General features: G+C 36.2%; 1 protein-coding gene across 12 annotated transcripts in view; it reads right to left on the bottom strand.

The window, feature by feature from the left end:
* Positions 1–13,873, bottom strand: part of CCDC18 (coiled-coil domain containing 18) — a 109,340-nt gene that overhangs the window by 47,383 nt on the left and 48,084 nt on the right. For all 12 annotated transcript variants that reach the window (XM_059375419.1, XM_059375420.1, XM_059375414.1 and 9 more), the window contains 3 exons: positions 10,740–10,856; positions 4,744–4,911; positions 1,662–1,804 (listed from right to left, as the gene is read on the bottom strand). In XM_059375419.1, the coding sequence (XP_059231402.1) occupies positions 1,662–1,804; positions 4,744–4,911; positions 10,740–10,856 (428 nt within the window). The remainder of the gene's footprint in view (positions 1–1,661; positions 1,805–4,743; positions 4,912–10,739; positions 10,857–13,873) is intronic.

Genomic DNA, 13,873 nt, shown 5'->3' with positions numbered 1-13,873 from the left:
GTAGATGCAAATCATTAATTTTAATGACTGATCAGAATTTAAGCTGGGTAAACAAAGGAGAAGACATCGGGAATGAAAACAGTGATGGAACTGATGAATTAAGTCCTGGTGAGATCAAAGAACTGTTGAATTTGGGGGTATTAAAGGGAATCAGGTGATAATAGAGGTATAGATGCCAAATATTCAGATCACAGAAAAACCAGAGATACTGAAAATGATAGGATCTAGAGTAAATCATGTCAGTTGAGTGGCTGAGGTATGATAGAGCTCAAGATCATTACAGGAGAGGGATCTTTAAATGAGAAGCTAGCATCTCAGATGGATCAGCTAACATACTGAAATCCTCAAGAAGACTGGTGTTGGAGTGGTGTTGGAGGAATCAACAGTACATCAGGTGGCCTGTAGGTGTCAGCAACAGTGAGGAATGATATGGTCTCAAGACCAGAGAAAAAAATTTTAACTTTAGAGGGTTGCAGGACATGAAGCAAGGTCCTTAGGGAAAAGTAAAATTTCTGTTAAAGCGAGAGGGAAAAAAAAAGTAGGGAATATAGAGAATGTTTTTCAGGATGGACTGTGAATTTCAGAGGACAAGTAGAGGTCTCCAGAAGTTGGGATAAGCTAAGAAGGAAACATTGTATATGGTAAGGTTTGGGGAATTAGTATGAGAGATGACTGTTGACCTGGAAATACACAGCTTCTTGCGGCATCTGGCATTAGCAAGGACAAAGTTATTATGTAACTATTCAAGCAGACTCTGGTGGTGAGGCTGTTGTGTGGGAGACACCAATCAGTGGCAGAAAGAAGGTCTAAAGAACTGTGATCTTAAGTCTTAAACACAGGGCAATCTTCTTGACCCAGTGGAGAGAGTTGACATCTAGAAAAGAAAGTTGATACTCAATGCACAAAGCCTAATCTTTACTCCTGCCAGTGGGAGAGAAGGAACCTGGGGACATAGGGTCTTAGTTCAAGTTAACTCTTGATTCCTGTTGATAGCATGGTGGTTTGAGTATGAATGTATTATTAATTATGTAAACTCTTGTTGACAAAGCATAGGAGTCTGGGGAAGCTGAGGCATGCTTTCAGCTATGGGTCCCTTTCTTAACCAATTAACTGTTGGTTCCTGGGCCTAGCTTAGCAAAATTAAATCAGAATCCTTAGAGGTGAGACCAAAGCATCAGTACTTTTTAAAGCTTCTCAGGTAATTTTAATGTTGAGTTAAGGTTCAGAACCACTCTGTATTCTGTTAAGTTATTCTTTCCCATAAACAATTAGACACCGTGAAAGTTTTCAATGAGTACATCTTTACCTAAAACTTTTAATACTATTCACAATTTAATATAACACAGTACTTGCTGAGTGCCTATGAGGTATAAGGAACTATGCTAACTGTTGTGGGAGGACCCAAAAATAAACCAGAAATGATTTTGGCTTTAAGGAACTTATAATACAATAGGAGGATAAAGAATATTAAAATACAATAATACAATACAAAAAAGGTATAAAGAAAAATATAAAGGTACAAACAAAATGCTAAGAACATGGGCTGTAAAGAAATTCAATCCTTAAGCAAATACTTCACTTAACATTATCTGACATTGAAATTCAGGTAACTACTGATATTGAAATAGGAAGAAAAAGAAAAAGTAACATATCCATTTTACCTGGCCGTACCAGTAAGCTCAATAACTTTTTGCCTTTTTAAATCGGCTTCATGCGAAGCTGCTTCACATTTCTCCTCCATTTTTCTCAACTTTTCAGCTGAACTTTCCCTTTGTTTTTGAAGTTCTTGTTCCAGTTTTGACACCTTGAAAATAAAATTTTCTTTAGGTATTTTAAGTTCAGTCACATCATAATATTCTTTGGAAGAAAAATATTTACATAACTATGTAGTCTAGCCTATCATTCAGTTTCAAGATGTATTATAAAACTCAAAGTACAGACGAGGAAGCAAATGTTTCAGTAAAAAAAAGCAAAACTAAACTTTGTGTAGGATATTTTATTCATATACATATTTACAGAAGTAGCCACATCATAACACCAAAGTAGGATTTACAAGAATTGAACAAAATAATGGTAATGTTCCCCCTTTCTTCTTTTTTTTTTAAAGTTTTATTTATTTATCACAAGTAGGCAGAGTGGCAGGCAGAGAGAGAGAGAGGGGAAGGGAAGCAGGCTCCCGCTGAGCAGACAGCCTGATGCGGGACTCGATCCCAGGACCCTGAGATCATGACCGGAGCCAAAGGCAGCGGCTTAATCCACTGACCTACCCAGGTGCCCTGATAATGTTCCCCTTTTCATTTGAAATGTTTTCTTCGCTTGCAAACTATGTTGCCTTCCTTCTTCACAAATTGGCTCATTTGGTGAAGGATTTCTAAATTCCCAACTGCCTTCAAAGGTTACCACTTTCACTTGCTCCTATTGATAGAGCTATTTTCCTCCTATATAAATCAAATTGCTTCACTGGTGTTCTGAATTCATTTTCTCAGGAACTTATCCACTTTCTCAGGAATTCATACTATTGCCTATCACTCCTCTTTCTTTCTGGCTTCTTTATATTATCATTTAAACATGTTCGAGATATTCCCATCATAAAAAATTACCCATACCTCTACCTGTCTCCAACTACCACCACCATCCTTTCTTTCCTCCTCGTCAAAGCCGTTTCTCAGTTTTCTATGCTTGTTGTATCATCTTCTCACTTCTCACTCATTCTTCCACCCAAAGCAAGTTAGCCATTCTACAGAAACTGAGCAAGGTCACTAACAACCTCTATGTTGATCATCCTAGTGGACATTTCTCAACCTTCATTTTACTTGATACTGATTTCAGCAGCCCAAGACACCAATTACCATTCCTAATTTCATGAAATAGTTACTTTGGTTTCTATGTACCGCATCTCACAGACATCTGCCCAAGTCAATCTTCCCACCTCTCACTCTGTATCTTCTTCCTAGTTAATCTCAGCCACTCCATGTTTTCAGTGAACATTCACATGACTCTGGTTATGTTAATCTCTGGCTAATGACTTTAATATCCTTTCTGCTCTTCCTTTTTTTTTTTTTTTTTTTTTAAGATTTTATTTATTTGTTAGAGAGAGAGAGAGCACGAGCTCAGGCAGACAGAGTGGTAGGCAGAGGCAGAGGGAGAAGCAGGCTCCCTGCCGAGCAAGGAGCCCAATGTGGCACTTGACCCCAGGACGCTGGGATCATAACCTGAGCCAAAGACAGCCATTTAACCAACTGAGCCACCCAGGCGTCCCTCCTTTCTGCTCTTCTAAGACCTCTCACTAAATAACTGAATACAGATTGTAAGGTATTAATATCTACACCTCTAACTCAAATTCCAAGAATAAAATTAAAATAGTACCCAGGTAAAAACTAAAGGGAATAATCAAAACCCACCCATTCTACATTTTATTAAATAGCACACTCATAAGCAGAAAGAATCTAAAGAGTAATAATCCAAAAGGATCTAACATGGAATCTATACATAGAGAAACATGAATGAAAGGCAGAAAGAGAATATTGTGTACACTGGAAAATTTATTCCAAATACTACAGAAACGTTTAGATATAAAATTCTTTAGACCCTTGGGCGCCTGGGTGGCTCAGTGGATTAAAGCCTCTGCCTTCCCCTCAGGTCATGATCCCAAGGTCCTGGGATTGAGCCCTGCATCAGGCTCTCTGCTCCGCAGGGAGCCTGCTTCCTCCTCTCTCTGCCTGCCTCTCTGCCTACTTGTGATCTCTGTCTGTCAAATAAATAAATAAAAATTAAAAAAAAATTCTTTAGACCCTCAAGGAAGTTAAAGAACATACAAAAATCTCTTAAAAAAAGATCAAGAAGAAAAAAGAATTACCAAATGAAAAATACAAATGAACTGGTAGATTTAAGAGAAAAAAAAGAGAGAGAGAGAGATGGAAACCATAAAATCATTATGGAAATGAAAACAACTTCAGAAGGAATAAGAATTTTAATCAATTCTATAAGCCAGAGTCAACAACAGGGGACTTAGGAAGTGGTAATCAAATACAGATGAGATGAAGAAATGCTTCTGGATGAAGACTTTTACAAAAGGGATGGAGAGCTGCAGAACAGCTGTCTCTTAAAAAAAAGAAACTTGATATGTTTTAATATATTGAGTGATTCTTTAGTTCCACTAGAGAGGCTGAGGATGAATTCAGAATACATAGATAAAAAGCCACCCAAATGACAAAAAGGTGAGTGAGGTGTTGTGAGATTACAGGGAACTATCATTTTCTAATTCACACATTTTTGTGAAGTTTGAAAAAGAGAAACCACGAAAAATATGAAATATCTGTCTGAAGAATTCACATGAACTGGCAATGAATGAAAGAAAAGATTCAATTCTAGTATTAAATTCCAAGAATTTTTTTCATTGGAGTGAGAAGTTATTTTTAGAAGTAAGTAGTTTCCTTTGGGATTTTTCTTGTAGTGCACTGCTTTAGCATTTGTTTAGGATCACAAGTCCTGATCCAAAAAACATGGTTGAATGAAGAAGTCTAAATTATAACTAAGTTCTATGGATGACAAAAATGTGCCCATGGTATTCAAGGTGCTGGTTAGAATATACACAAATACAACTTCACCCATTTTTCAATGTTAACACAGAATATTTCTTACAACACGAAATCTGTGAGGTAAACAATATAACAAAATATTTATTATTGATTATTAAAATTTCTATTTCATACAAGTGAAACTATTTTGACCAATAAGATATACCTGTTTTTCAAGTTTAGTTTGGATGTCTTCTAGCTCTTCATTTCTAATTGTCTCTTGTTGTAACATTTGCTGCTGTTGCTGAAGAGTGTGCTGTAGCATAACATTCTGTTCAGCAGTCTCTTGAAGACTGTGATTTTTTATCTTTAGTTCTTTCTGTAAACAGTATACCTAATAAATATATACATTTCTCATTAAAATGACATTTCAAATAAGAAGTCATAAAGTCAAAGCTATCTTCCTTATTATCTTCACTTGTCACGTGGAATGATTGTATTTACGGCTATTGTTTGTTATATGGAAGGTCAGGTTCACTTTTCTGATGGGAGTACATGTTAGAAGGGTCTGCTTATAAGGCTGACTCCTGGCTGGTGTCTGGGAATGTGGCTTTTGAAACATTCCCTAAGTGATGAGATTGTCTTGCCTCGCTATGGCACTGAATCATGCTTTCCTTCTGGGAGTCTATAATTTTGATCCCTGTCCTAGGGGACCAACCCACAATGAAAAACCTGAACTTTGAGTCATAAACAGACTTCTCTGGGCAGAAATGCCGCACATATATTGCCATATTTCACTGCTATAGAAATGAAATGTTTTATCTGACCCCCTCCCAGAAAAGGGAGAGACCCAAAGAAGCCATGGATTTCTCCATACTCTATATAATGACTCCTTACTGAGAATACACTATAGCCATAAAAACACTGCACACATGTTAGGTGCTATTTATTATATTATCATTGCTACTACTGCCTTTTGTAAAATAATATCTCAGTAAGGTATGTGATTATTCATGCTCCAAAAAACATAAAGGAATGACAATATCAACTAAGAAACTGTATTCATTCTTGCCAAATATTTAGGACTTGAATATGCTGGCCTCCAAATTGGCTTTATAAGATACCTTTACAATTATTTGGAAGTACCTATTAAGAATGAAAAAAATTCCCTTTGTCCTAGTAAACCAAACCCAATAAAACTGCCCAAAGAAATTATTTTAAAAATCATAGTAATAACACAGCATAATATAATATGTATTTTATAATATTCTTTATGTGCTCCCAAAAGAAAGGAGAAAGCTTAATAAATGATGATATATCAATCTGATTTAAAATGACGCAACCATTTAAAATATTTATTTATTTATTTTTAAAGATTTTATGTATTTGTTTGAGAGAGAATGAGAGAGAGAGAGCATGAGCGGGGAAGGGTCAGAGGGAGAAGCTGACTCCCCACCAAGCAGGGAGCTCGATGCGGGACTTGATCCCGGGACTCCCAGTACTGTGACCTGAGCCGAAGGCAGTTGCTTAACCAACTGAGCCAACCAGGTTCCCTAAAATCATAACTTAAAAGACAGTAGGAAATATAACATTTTACAAAATGAAATTAAGTGGAAAAAGCCCCCCAGAATTACATTTCACTAACATAATTATGAAAAATATGCAGGTAAATAGAAAACTGAAAACTTATGTATAAGAAAGTGGACTGTAGGCAAATCTTTAGAAAATATCTTATTGTTGCTTATGTAATTTCTTTTTTAAAGATTTATTTATTTATTTATTTGACAGAGAGAGAGATCACAAGTAGGCAGAGAGGCAGGCAGAGAGAGAGAGAGGAGGAAGCAGGTTCCCTGCCGAGCAGAGATTCCCAATGCGGGACTCGATCCCAGGACCCTGAGATCATGACCTGAGCCGAAGGCAGCGGCTTAACCCACTGAGCCACCCAGGCGCCCGCTTATGTAATTATTTTTAATATGAAGGAAAATAAAAGCCACTCCTTTAAAGGAAAAAATACCTTCCCAATAAGTATTCCAGATGGAAGAAATTTTAAATTGCTAAGAAATAGTGGAAGATAACCCTGATTTGGTCCTTTGTTCTAATTATCCAGCAGTTGAACAGTGAGTAGCATCATGTAGGGTTCAGGGGCCAAATATTCTTTGCTCATGATGAGAAGCTCTTAAGTTTTGCATTTTTTCATTATATGCTGACACTGTATACTTGGAGAACCTTAGGCAACTAACCAATTTCTAATTCTATTATTATTTTTATGCCAATCTACTTAATTTTGTCTACATGAAAATAATTTTAGTGCCACCATGTATCAGTATCACCTGTTTTCTCTCTTTTACTTGCTAGCCCCCAAGAAAACTGCAGATAACACTTAGTGCAATAGTTTATTTTATACAGAACTGACTTGCCTGCAAGATAAATTCAAATACTATTTTTTCTTTATTGGAACATCCTGTCTTATAACTTACAGAGTCAGAGAAAAAGATGGTCAAAATATTAAAATAAGATGAAACAGAAGAAAAAAAAAGATAAGCCTTAGCTAAAATACCAGGAAACCATACCACATAATAACAATAAAAAATTTATTTCAGCAACCTGGTCACTGGCAAAATAATTTCAATTAAAACTACTGAGTATCAACCTGCATATATTCAATTTAAAGTGGCATTTTATTGTACTACCCTTTAACTTCCACTTGACTTTAAAATATAAGAAATAGATTTTAGATTTTACATTATATTCTCTACTAAGTTATTATGTTCAGAGAATAATTTTCCTAAGGGATTTATCATTTTATAATTAGGGTTAAGAAGCAATTAGAAATTATACTATAAAATCTACTTGACAATTAATTTTATCCAGATTATATCTGAAGGAAAAATACTCTCACAATTATTATGAAAAATAAAATATAACCCAAGGATGCCTGGGTACCCCACTCAGTGGAGCGTCCAACTCTTGGTCCCAAGGATGCCTGGGTACCCCACTTAGTGGAGCGTCCAACTCTTGGTTTTGGCTTAGGTGGATCGTAAGATTGAGCCCTGAGTTAGGCTCCGTGCTCAGTGACGAGTCTACCTCTCCCTCTCCATCCGCCCTTCCCCCTGCTCATATGCTCTCTTTCTCTCCAATAAAAAATAAAATCTTTAAAATAAATAAATTAAATTAAATATAACCCAGAAAAGTTACTGATATGATATGATGATGCCAACTTCTTGAAATTTAAGTCTATCAATTTGAATAAAAATACCAATAAAATGATTGATTTTATGCAAAAAATGTTTAGGGTTATTTACATCTATTTTGTGTTTATTTTCTCCTATCATGTTAACAATGTAATTCTGCATCATACTTTTATCACTTTTTAAAGCATTTTAATATGGAATTAAAATATTTTCAAAATGATTTAGAACTCTAAAGTTACTATTATTTTAATCATTTATTTATTTGACAGACAGAGATCACAGTAGGCAGAGAGGCAGGCAGAGAGAGGGGAAGGGAAGGAAGCAGGCCCCTGCCGAGCAGAGAGCCCAATGCGGGACTCGATCCCAGGACCCCGACATCATGACCTGAGCCGAAGGCAGCGGCTTAACCCACTGAGCCACCCAGGCGCCCCCTATTATTTTAATCATAAATGTACTTACTTCAACATGTGGAAAATAATATTTACCTGAGGCAAAATTTCAGAGGAATATTTATTAGCTTTTTGTTATAGATAATCAACATTTAGTTTTTACAACGGGAGAACTTCTTACCAGTATGCTCTAGGGTCACCTAATTATTCAGTTAGTACGTAATTTGGAAATATTTACGGATTTTAAAGATTTTAAAACATCTTTATAACATCACCTATTACTAAAAGAATGGATGTACTATGAATCAAATCCAATTTCCTAAAACCTAGCTATAAATCATTAATACCTCACAAGTCTGATCCAAGATAATACAGCTGACTCTTGAACAATATGGGTTTGAACTACACAGGTCTACTCATGCAGATATTTTATAGTACAGAACTATAAGTGTATTTTCTCTCCCTTATGATTTTCTTAAATCACATTTTCTTTTCTCTAGCTCACTTTATTGTAAGAAAACAGTATATAATACATATAACATAGAAAATATATGTTAATCATCTGTTTTATGTTAAGACGTCTAGTCACCAGTAGGCTATTCGTAGTTAAGTTTTTCGGAAATCCAAGGTTATATAGGGATTTTCAAGTACATGGTGGGGAGGGGGTGGGCAACCCTAACCTCTGGGTTGTTCAAGGGTCAACTGTAATTATATTTACCAGCACTGATATTAGAATTTGCTCTAAAGACAAATAACTCAAAAGTAAATAAATGTATAGGGATGGTATTTAAGAAAACAAAATAAATAGTAATTGGATTATTCTGTTTCTTATCAACATATGTGAAAGATAACCTGTTAAGTAAGCCAAATACACACGCATTGAGATAATAATTCAGCAGCAATAAAAAGTGCCAATCTTTCTAATTTACTTACTTATTCCTTAGTATAGTTGTACATACTTGACTACTACTTCTGATTTCTAATTCAGTTTGGAGCCAAGATTTAATTTTTTTTTTTTTTCCTTTGGACAGAGACCACAAGTAGGCAGAGAGATAGGTGGGGAGAAGCAGGCTCCCTGCTGAGCAGAAAGCCTGATGTGGGGCTCGATCGCAGAACTCTGGGATCAAGACCGAAGTTGAAGGCAGAGGCTTTAACCCACTGAGCCACCCAGGTGCCCCTGGAGCCTAGGTTTATACTTCCAGTTGTTTTGGAAATAATTCTAAGTTCATTTTAGGTTAATGCTTACTATCCACCCTAGTCTCTGATGCAGTTTCTGAGAACACAAAGTGTTAAAGCTCAACAAACTATCTTGTTACAAATACTGCCTGTCTGCAAATTCCATCTCTGGCAAGTCCATTTACACTCAAGTATAGTGAAGGCTAGCAAAGAAATGTTTAAGTAATGTTTGAAGAAGTTCAAGGTAAAATAAAAATATTTTTATCTTAAAAAATCAAAGTATCCAGGGGCGCCTGGGTGGCTCAGTGGGTTGGGCCGCTGCCTTCGGCTCGGGTCATGATCTCAGGGTCCTGGGATCGAGTCCCGTATCGGGCTCTCTTCAGCAGGAAGCCTGCTTCCCTCTCTCTCTCTCTCTGCCTGCCTCTCTGACTACTTGTGATTTCTCTCTGTCAAATAAATAAATAAAATCTTTAAAAAAAAAAATCAAAGTATCCATAGTTGAGGTATCTTAAATTCCATATACTATAATTGAGAAACAAAGATGTTATAATAGCCTTCATGGAGAGACATGGAAGGAAGAAGACAGGACCAATAAAATATGAAGATTTTCTTTCTGAATCTCTAAGCTTATATAATTATGTGATTATACCTAAGTCTGGAATGCTAGTCAGCTACATATCTGCTTTCAGATCTATGCATGCCTTTCCTTTGCTCTGCTCCAGGTATTGCAGGAAATTCCCTTTTGGATAATAGAAAGATTTAGCCAATGGGAGGGACTGGGAGCAGTTCTCCTCCTCTATAGCCTCAGTTTTAGACAGATTCCTTTGTGGACCTCGCTCCATTAGGCAATCCCGCTTCTGGACTATAATCATAGCATCTCTTCCTGATATTTCTCTATCCCTGATAATGGTAGTAGGTCCTTGCTTATGATAATCTGAGTTATCTTACCATGCTTTGTTTGCTTCTCCCCTCTTCCAGCACCTGCGTATCTAATTTTCTGCATAAAATTCTCTCCACTTTAAAGATAATAGAAAGGATTCTCTTTTTCTGGTTGGAACTTTCTGATACATTCAAGTCAACTTCACTGGACATTTTTGGGGGACTATTTCTAAACAAGAATTTAAGGTTTAAGGCTTATATTTAATTTTAGAAACAGAATTTATTTTAAATTTATATTATAAATTCTTACAAAGAAATAAAGGAATTCTTCACTGAGGTTATACAGAGGGAGAAGCAGGCTACCTGCAGGGAGCCCAATGGAGGGCTTGATCCCAGGATCATAGGATCAATACCTGAGAGCCCAATGCAGAAGATTAAACCCACTGAGCCACCTATGCTCCCGTTAATGGAAAGGTTTTTTTTATTAGCTACTGATAAAATATATACTTTTAAAGAATCTTAAAAATAATATCTCAAAAAGAAATCATGTGGAAAATATGCTTTTTTTCACAAAAATACTAATTTACCTCTTCAGATTTCTTCTTCAGCTGTTTTTCAAACTTTTCCTTATTTCCTTCTAATTGATTCAAATGCAAGGCAAGTTCTTCCTTACAAATTTCCAGTGCTGAATCTAGTTGTCTGACCTAAGCAAGAGAAAAACAAAAAAAGAAAAATCAACTAATACCAATGAATGCTTATTATATGTTCAATATTTTACAGGTTTATCTCCTAATGTTACCTAACTGCTTCAAAGTGAATACACAGCCCAAGTCAGGATACGAAATGCTATTACAGAAAAGATTTATTTAGAAAACTAATTTTTTTATTGCAAATTAGGAAATCAGAGGCTGGAGTCCTGAAGAATAAACAGAACATGAACAAGCAAAGAAGGGCATTCCAGGAAGAGGGAGTATATCCAGAGACAAAACAATGTGAAAAGGAATGGTGTGAAGTTGGCAGTTTAGGGTACAAAGAGTATTAATTTATAGGAGATGGGTATTTAGGAGATTAGTTTGGAAAGACAGACTGGGATCAACTGACAAGAACCTGTAGACCAAATGCCCTAAGACATTTACCTAAAATAGTAAGCAACATTTAAGCCAATTTCTTAAGTTCCCTTGATCAAGAAAATAATAAAATGAGTACAAACTAGTGTACGGTACTAATAATGCTATGGTATGAATATTCTGAATGTGCTGAAGTCACAAAGAAAATGAAAATGTTTTTGTAGCTAGGAAAAAAAAAAACTGAGGGAGCAGCATTTGCTCTGAATCAGTGATAACATTTTCAGAAAAGCGCAGCACTGTAACCTGGTTCAAGAGTTCACATAGCTGCAAATGCTTTATGCCAACTTACTATTAAAGAGCAAATGAGCAAAGAGCAATACACGTTCAGCAAATTTTTTTTCACAAAAATTAGTTCAAGGACCACAATTTGCACACATGTTCCATATCCCATCTCTCAAAAAGATGTTTGTCTTGCTTCTTTCTTAGTGTAATTCTGAACTTCTCAGGCGTGGTTTTCCCCCCTTAATCCAGTAGCATTCTCGTAAATCATCTTGAAGGCATAAAAGAAATCTCAAGATGAAAGAAAGAGAAAAATGCTCCCTCTTGCAGACACTATTCATTCTATATCATGAATTATATTTACAACTCTTATTTCTAAACAGGGAATCTTGACAGTTTTTGAAGATTGTCCCTATAAGCCTGTGAATATAATCATCCAGAGCTAAAAAGTTGGTAATTTTTAAATTATTATCCTTATTAATAGTTACCCTAGTAATTATTTTTAAATTAACATTGGTTTTATAAAGGTATAAATACTTATGAGTTTTCTTTATTTCTTTTACCCCTGAGGGATTTTTTTTTTTTTTTTTTAGATTTTTATTTATTTATTTGACAGAGATCACAAGTAGGCAGAGAGGCAGGCAGGGGGCGGTGGGGAAGCAGGCTCCCCACTAAGCAGAGAACCCAGTGTGGGGCTCAATCCCAGGACCCTGGGATCATGACCTGAGCCAAAGAGAGAGGCTTTAACCCACTGAGCCACCCAGGGGCCCCCCTGACAAGTTTATTCTTTAGTTTTCTTTCTTAGCCATGAGAATGAGCTCTGGTACTTGTATCATCTCCCACACACAGGGAAAAAATAAAATCTGTGCCTGTCAGAATATCACACCTGATAATTAATAAGGTAAAAACTAATTCAGGCAAGCTTTATCACTAGATGTTAAAACCACAGGTTATAGGTTGTGGAGGAGCAGTACATTCACATGGCCTGAAAGAATCACTGCACATTTTATTAATTATAAAGGGAAAAAATGGTGAGATCTGGTAGTAATCAACTTAAGTAAAGTGCCAATATTGGCAATACCAGTAATGGGGTAGTCTGACATGTGCTTCTTGATGGGATGCAGAATGTGGTGTTCTAGTTGACCCAGACTTTTCAGAAGATTCAGAATCAAGAAGAACAGAAGGAAAGAGTAAGTTCAGGAAAACCTAAAGTGCCAAATGCAACATGTAATTATAAATGAATCCTATTCTGGAAAAAGAACAAGAACAAGCTGAAGTAGTATTTCTCAAGGTTTTAATGGGCATACAAATCAGCTGGGCACCCTATGGAAATACAGATTATAATTCAGTAGAAGGGCAAGGATTAGGGTGAGGTAAGACAGGAGATATGGACTCAAAATTTAAGGAGGCACTCACTCTCAGGGCCATGCCAAACGACAATGCTACACGTATACAACCCCAACAGTAAGCATCTCCCTAAATTTTACACCAGAAGCAATTTACTTCCTTTTTTTAAGATTTTATTTATTATTTGACAGAGAGAGACACACAGAGAGAGAGAAGAAAGGGAAGACAAGCAGGGGGAGTGGGAGAAGGAAAAGCACGCTTCCCACTGAGCAGACTCCATCCCAGGATCCTGGTATCATAACCTGAGCAGAAGGCAGATGCTTATTGACTGAGCCATCAAGGTGCCCCCCACTTCCTTCACCTTAATCCCAATTCTGTTCAGTAGGTCTGGGGTACAGCCAAAATTCTGCAAGCCAAACAAGTTTCTAGGTGATGCTGATATTGCTAGTCCACAGACCATACTTTAAGTAGTAACGCTATAAAGAACAATTTTAAATAACTGGAAAAATTCCAGTATGGACTGTGTGTTGAATGATGTCACTGAATTGATTTTTACTTTCTCTGGTGTGTAGAGTGGTATAGTCACATAGGAGAAGTTTCTGTTCACAGGAGATGCAGGTTTAAATATTAAAGATGTAAAGTCTTATGACATCTGCAATCTTCTCTCAGGGGTCTAACAAAAAGGAAATGTATAAGTATGAGATTGGGTGGGTACGTGCACAAGTGGGTATGTGTGTGTAGGTGTGTGTGGGGAGAGATGAAATGAATGTAGCTAGAGTTTAACAGACAGTAAATCTAGGCAGAGGGTTCACAAATGTTCTCTGTCCTATCCTTTCCATTTTTTTATAGGTTTGGAATTTTTCAGAATAAAATATAATTAAAATTAATAAATCAATTTTAAAAATAATAAAACCCAGAACACTCACTACTCTGTTGGTTTTATTATTTGAACAAGGAGTTTGAGAGTCTATGGATAAGAGAGTCATTTGGATAAGCATTATTCACCTCATACAAACCAACTATAAATA

Source organism: Mustela nigripes, chromosome 14 (genome assembly GCF_022355385.1).
Source record: "Mustela nigripes isolate SB6536 chromosome 14, MUSNIG.SB6536, whole genome shotgun sequence".
Taxonomy (NCBI): domain Eukaryota; kingdom Metazoa; phylum Chordata; class Mammalia; order Carnivora; family Mustelidae; genus Mustela; species Mustela nigripes.
This window is presented reverse-complemented; position numbering and strand designations above follow the sequence as displayed.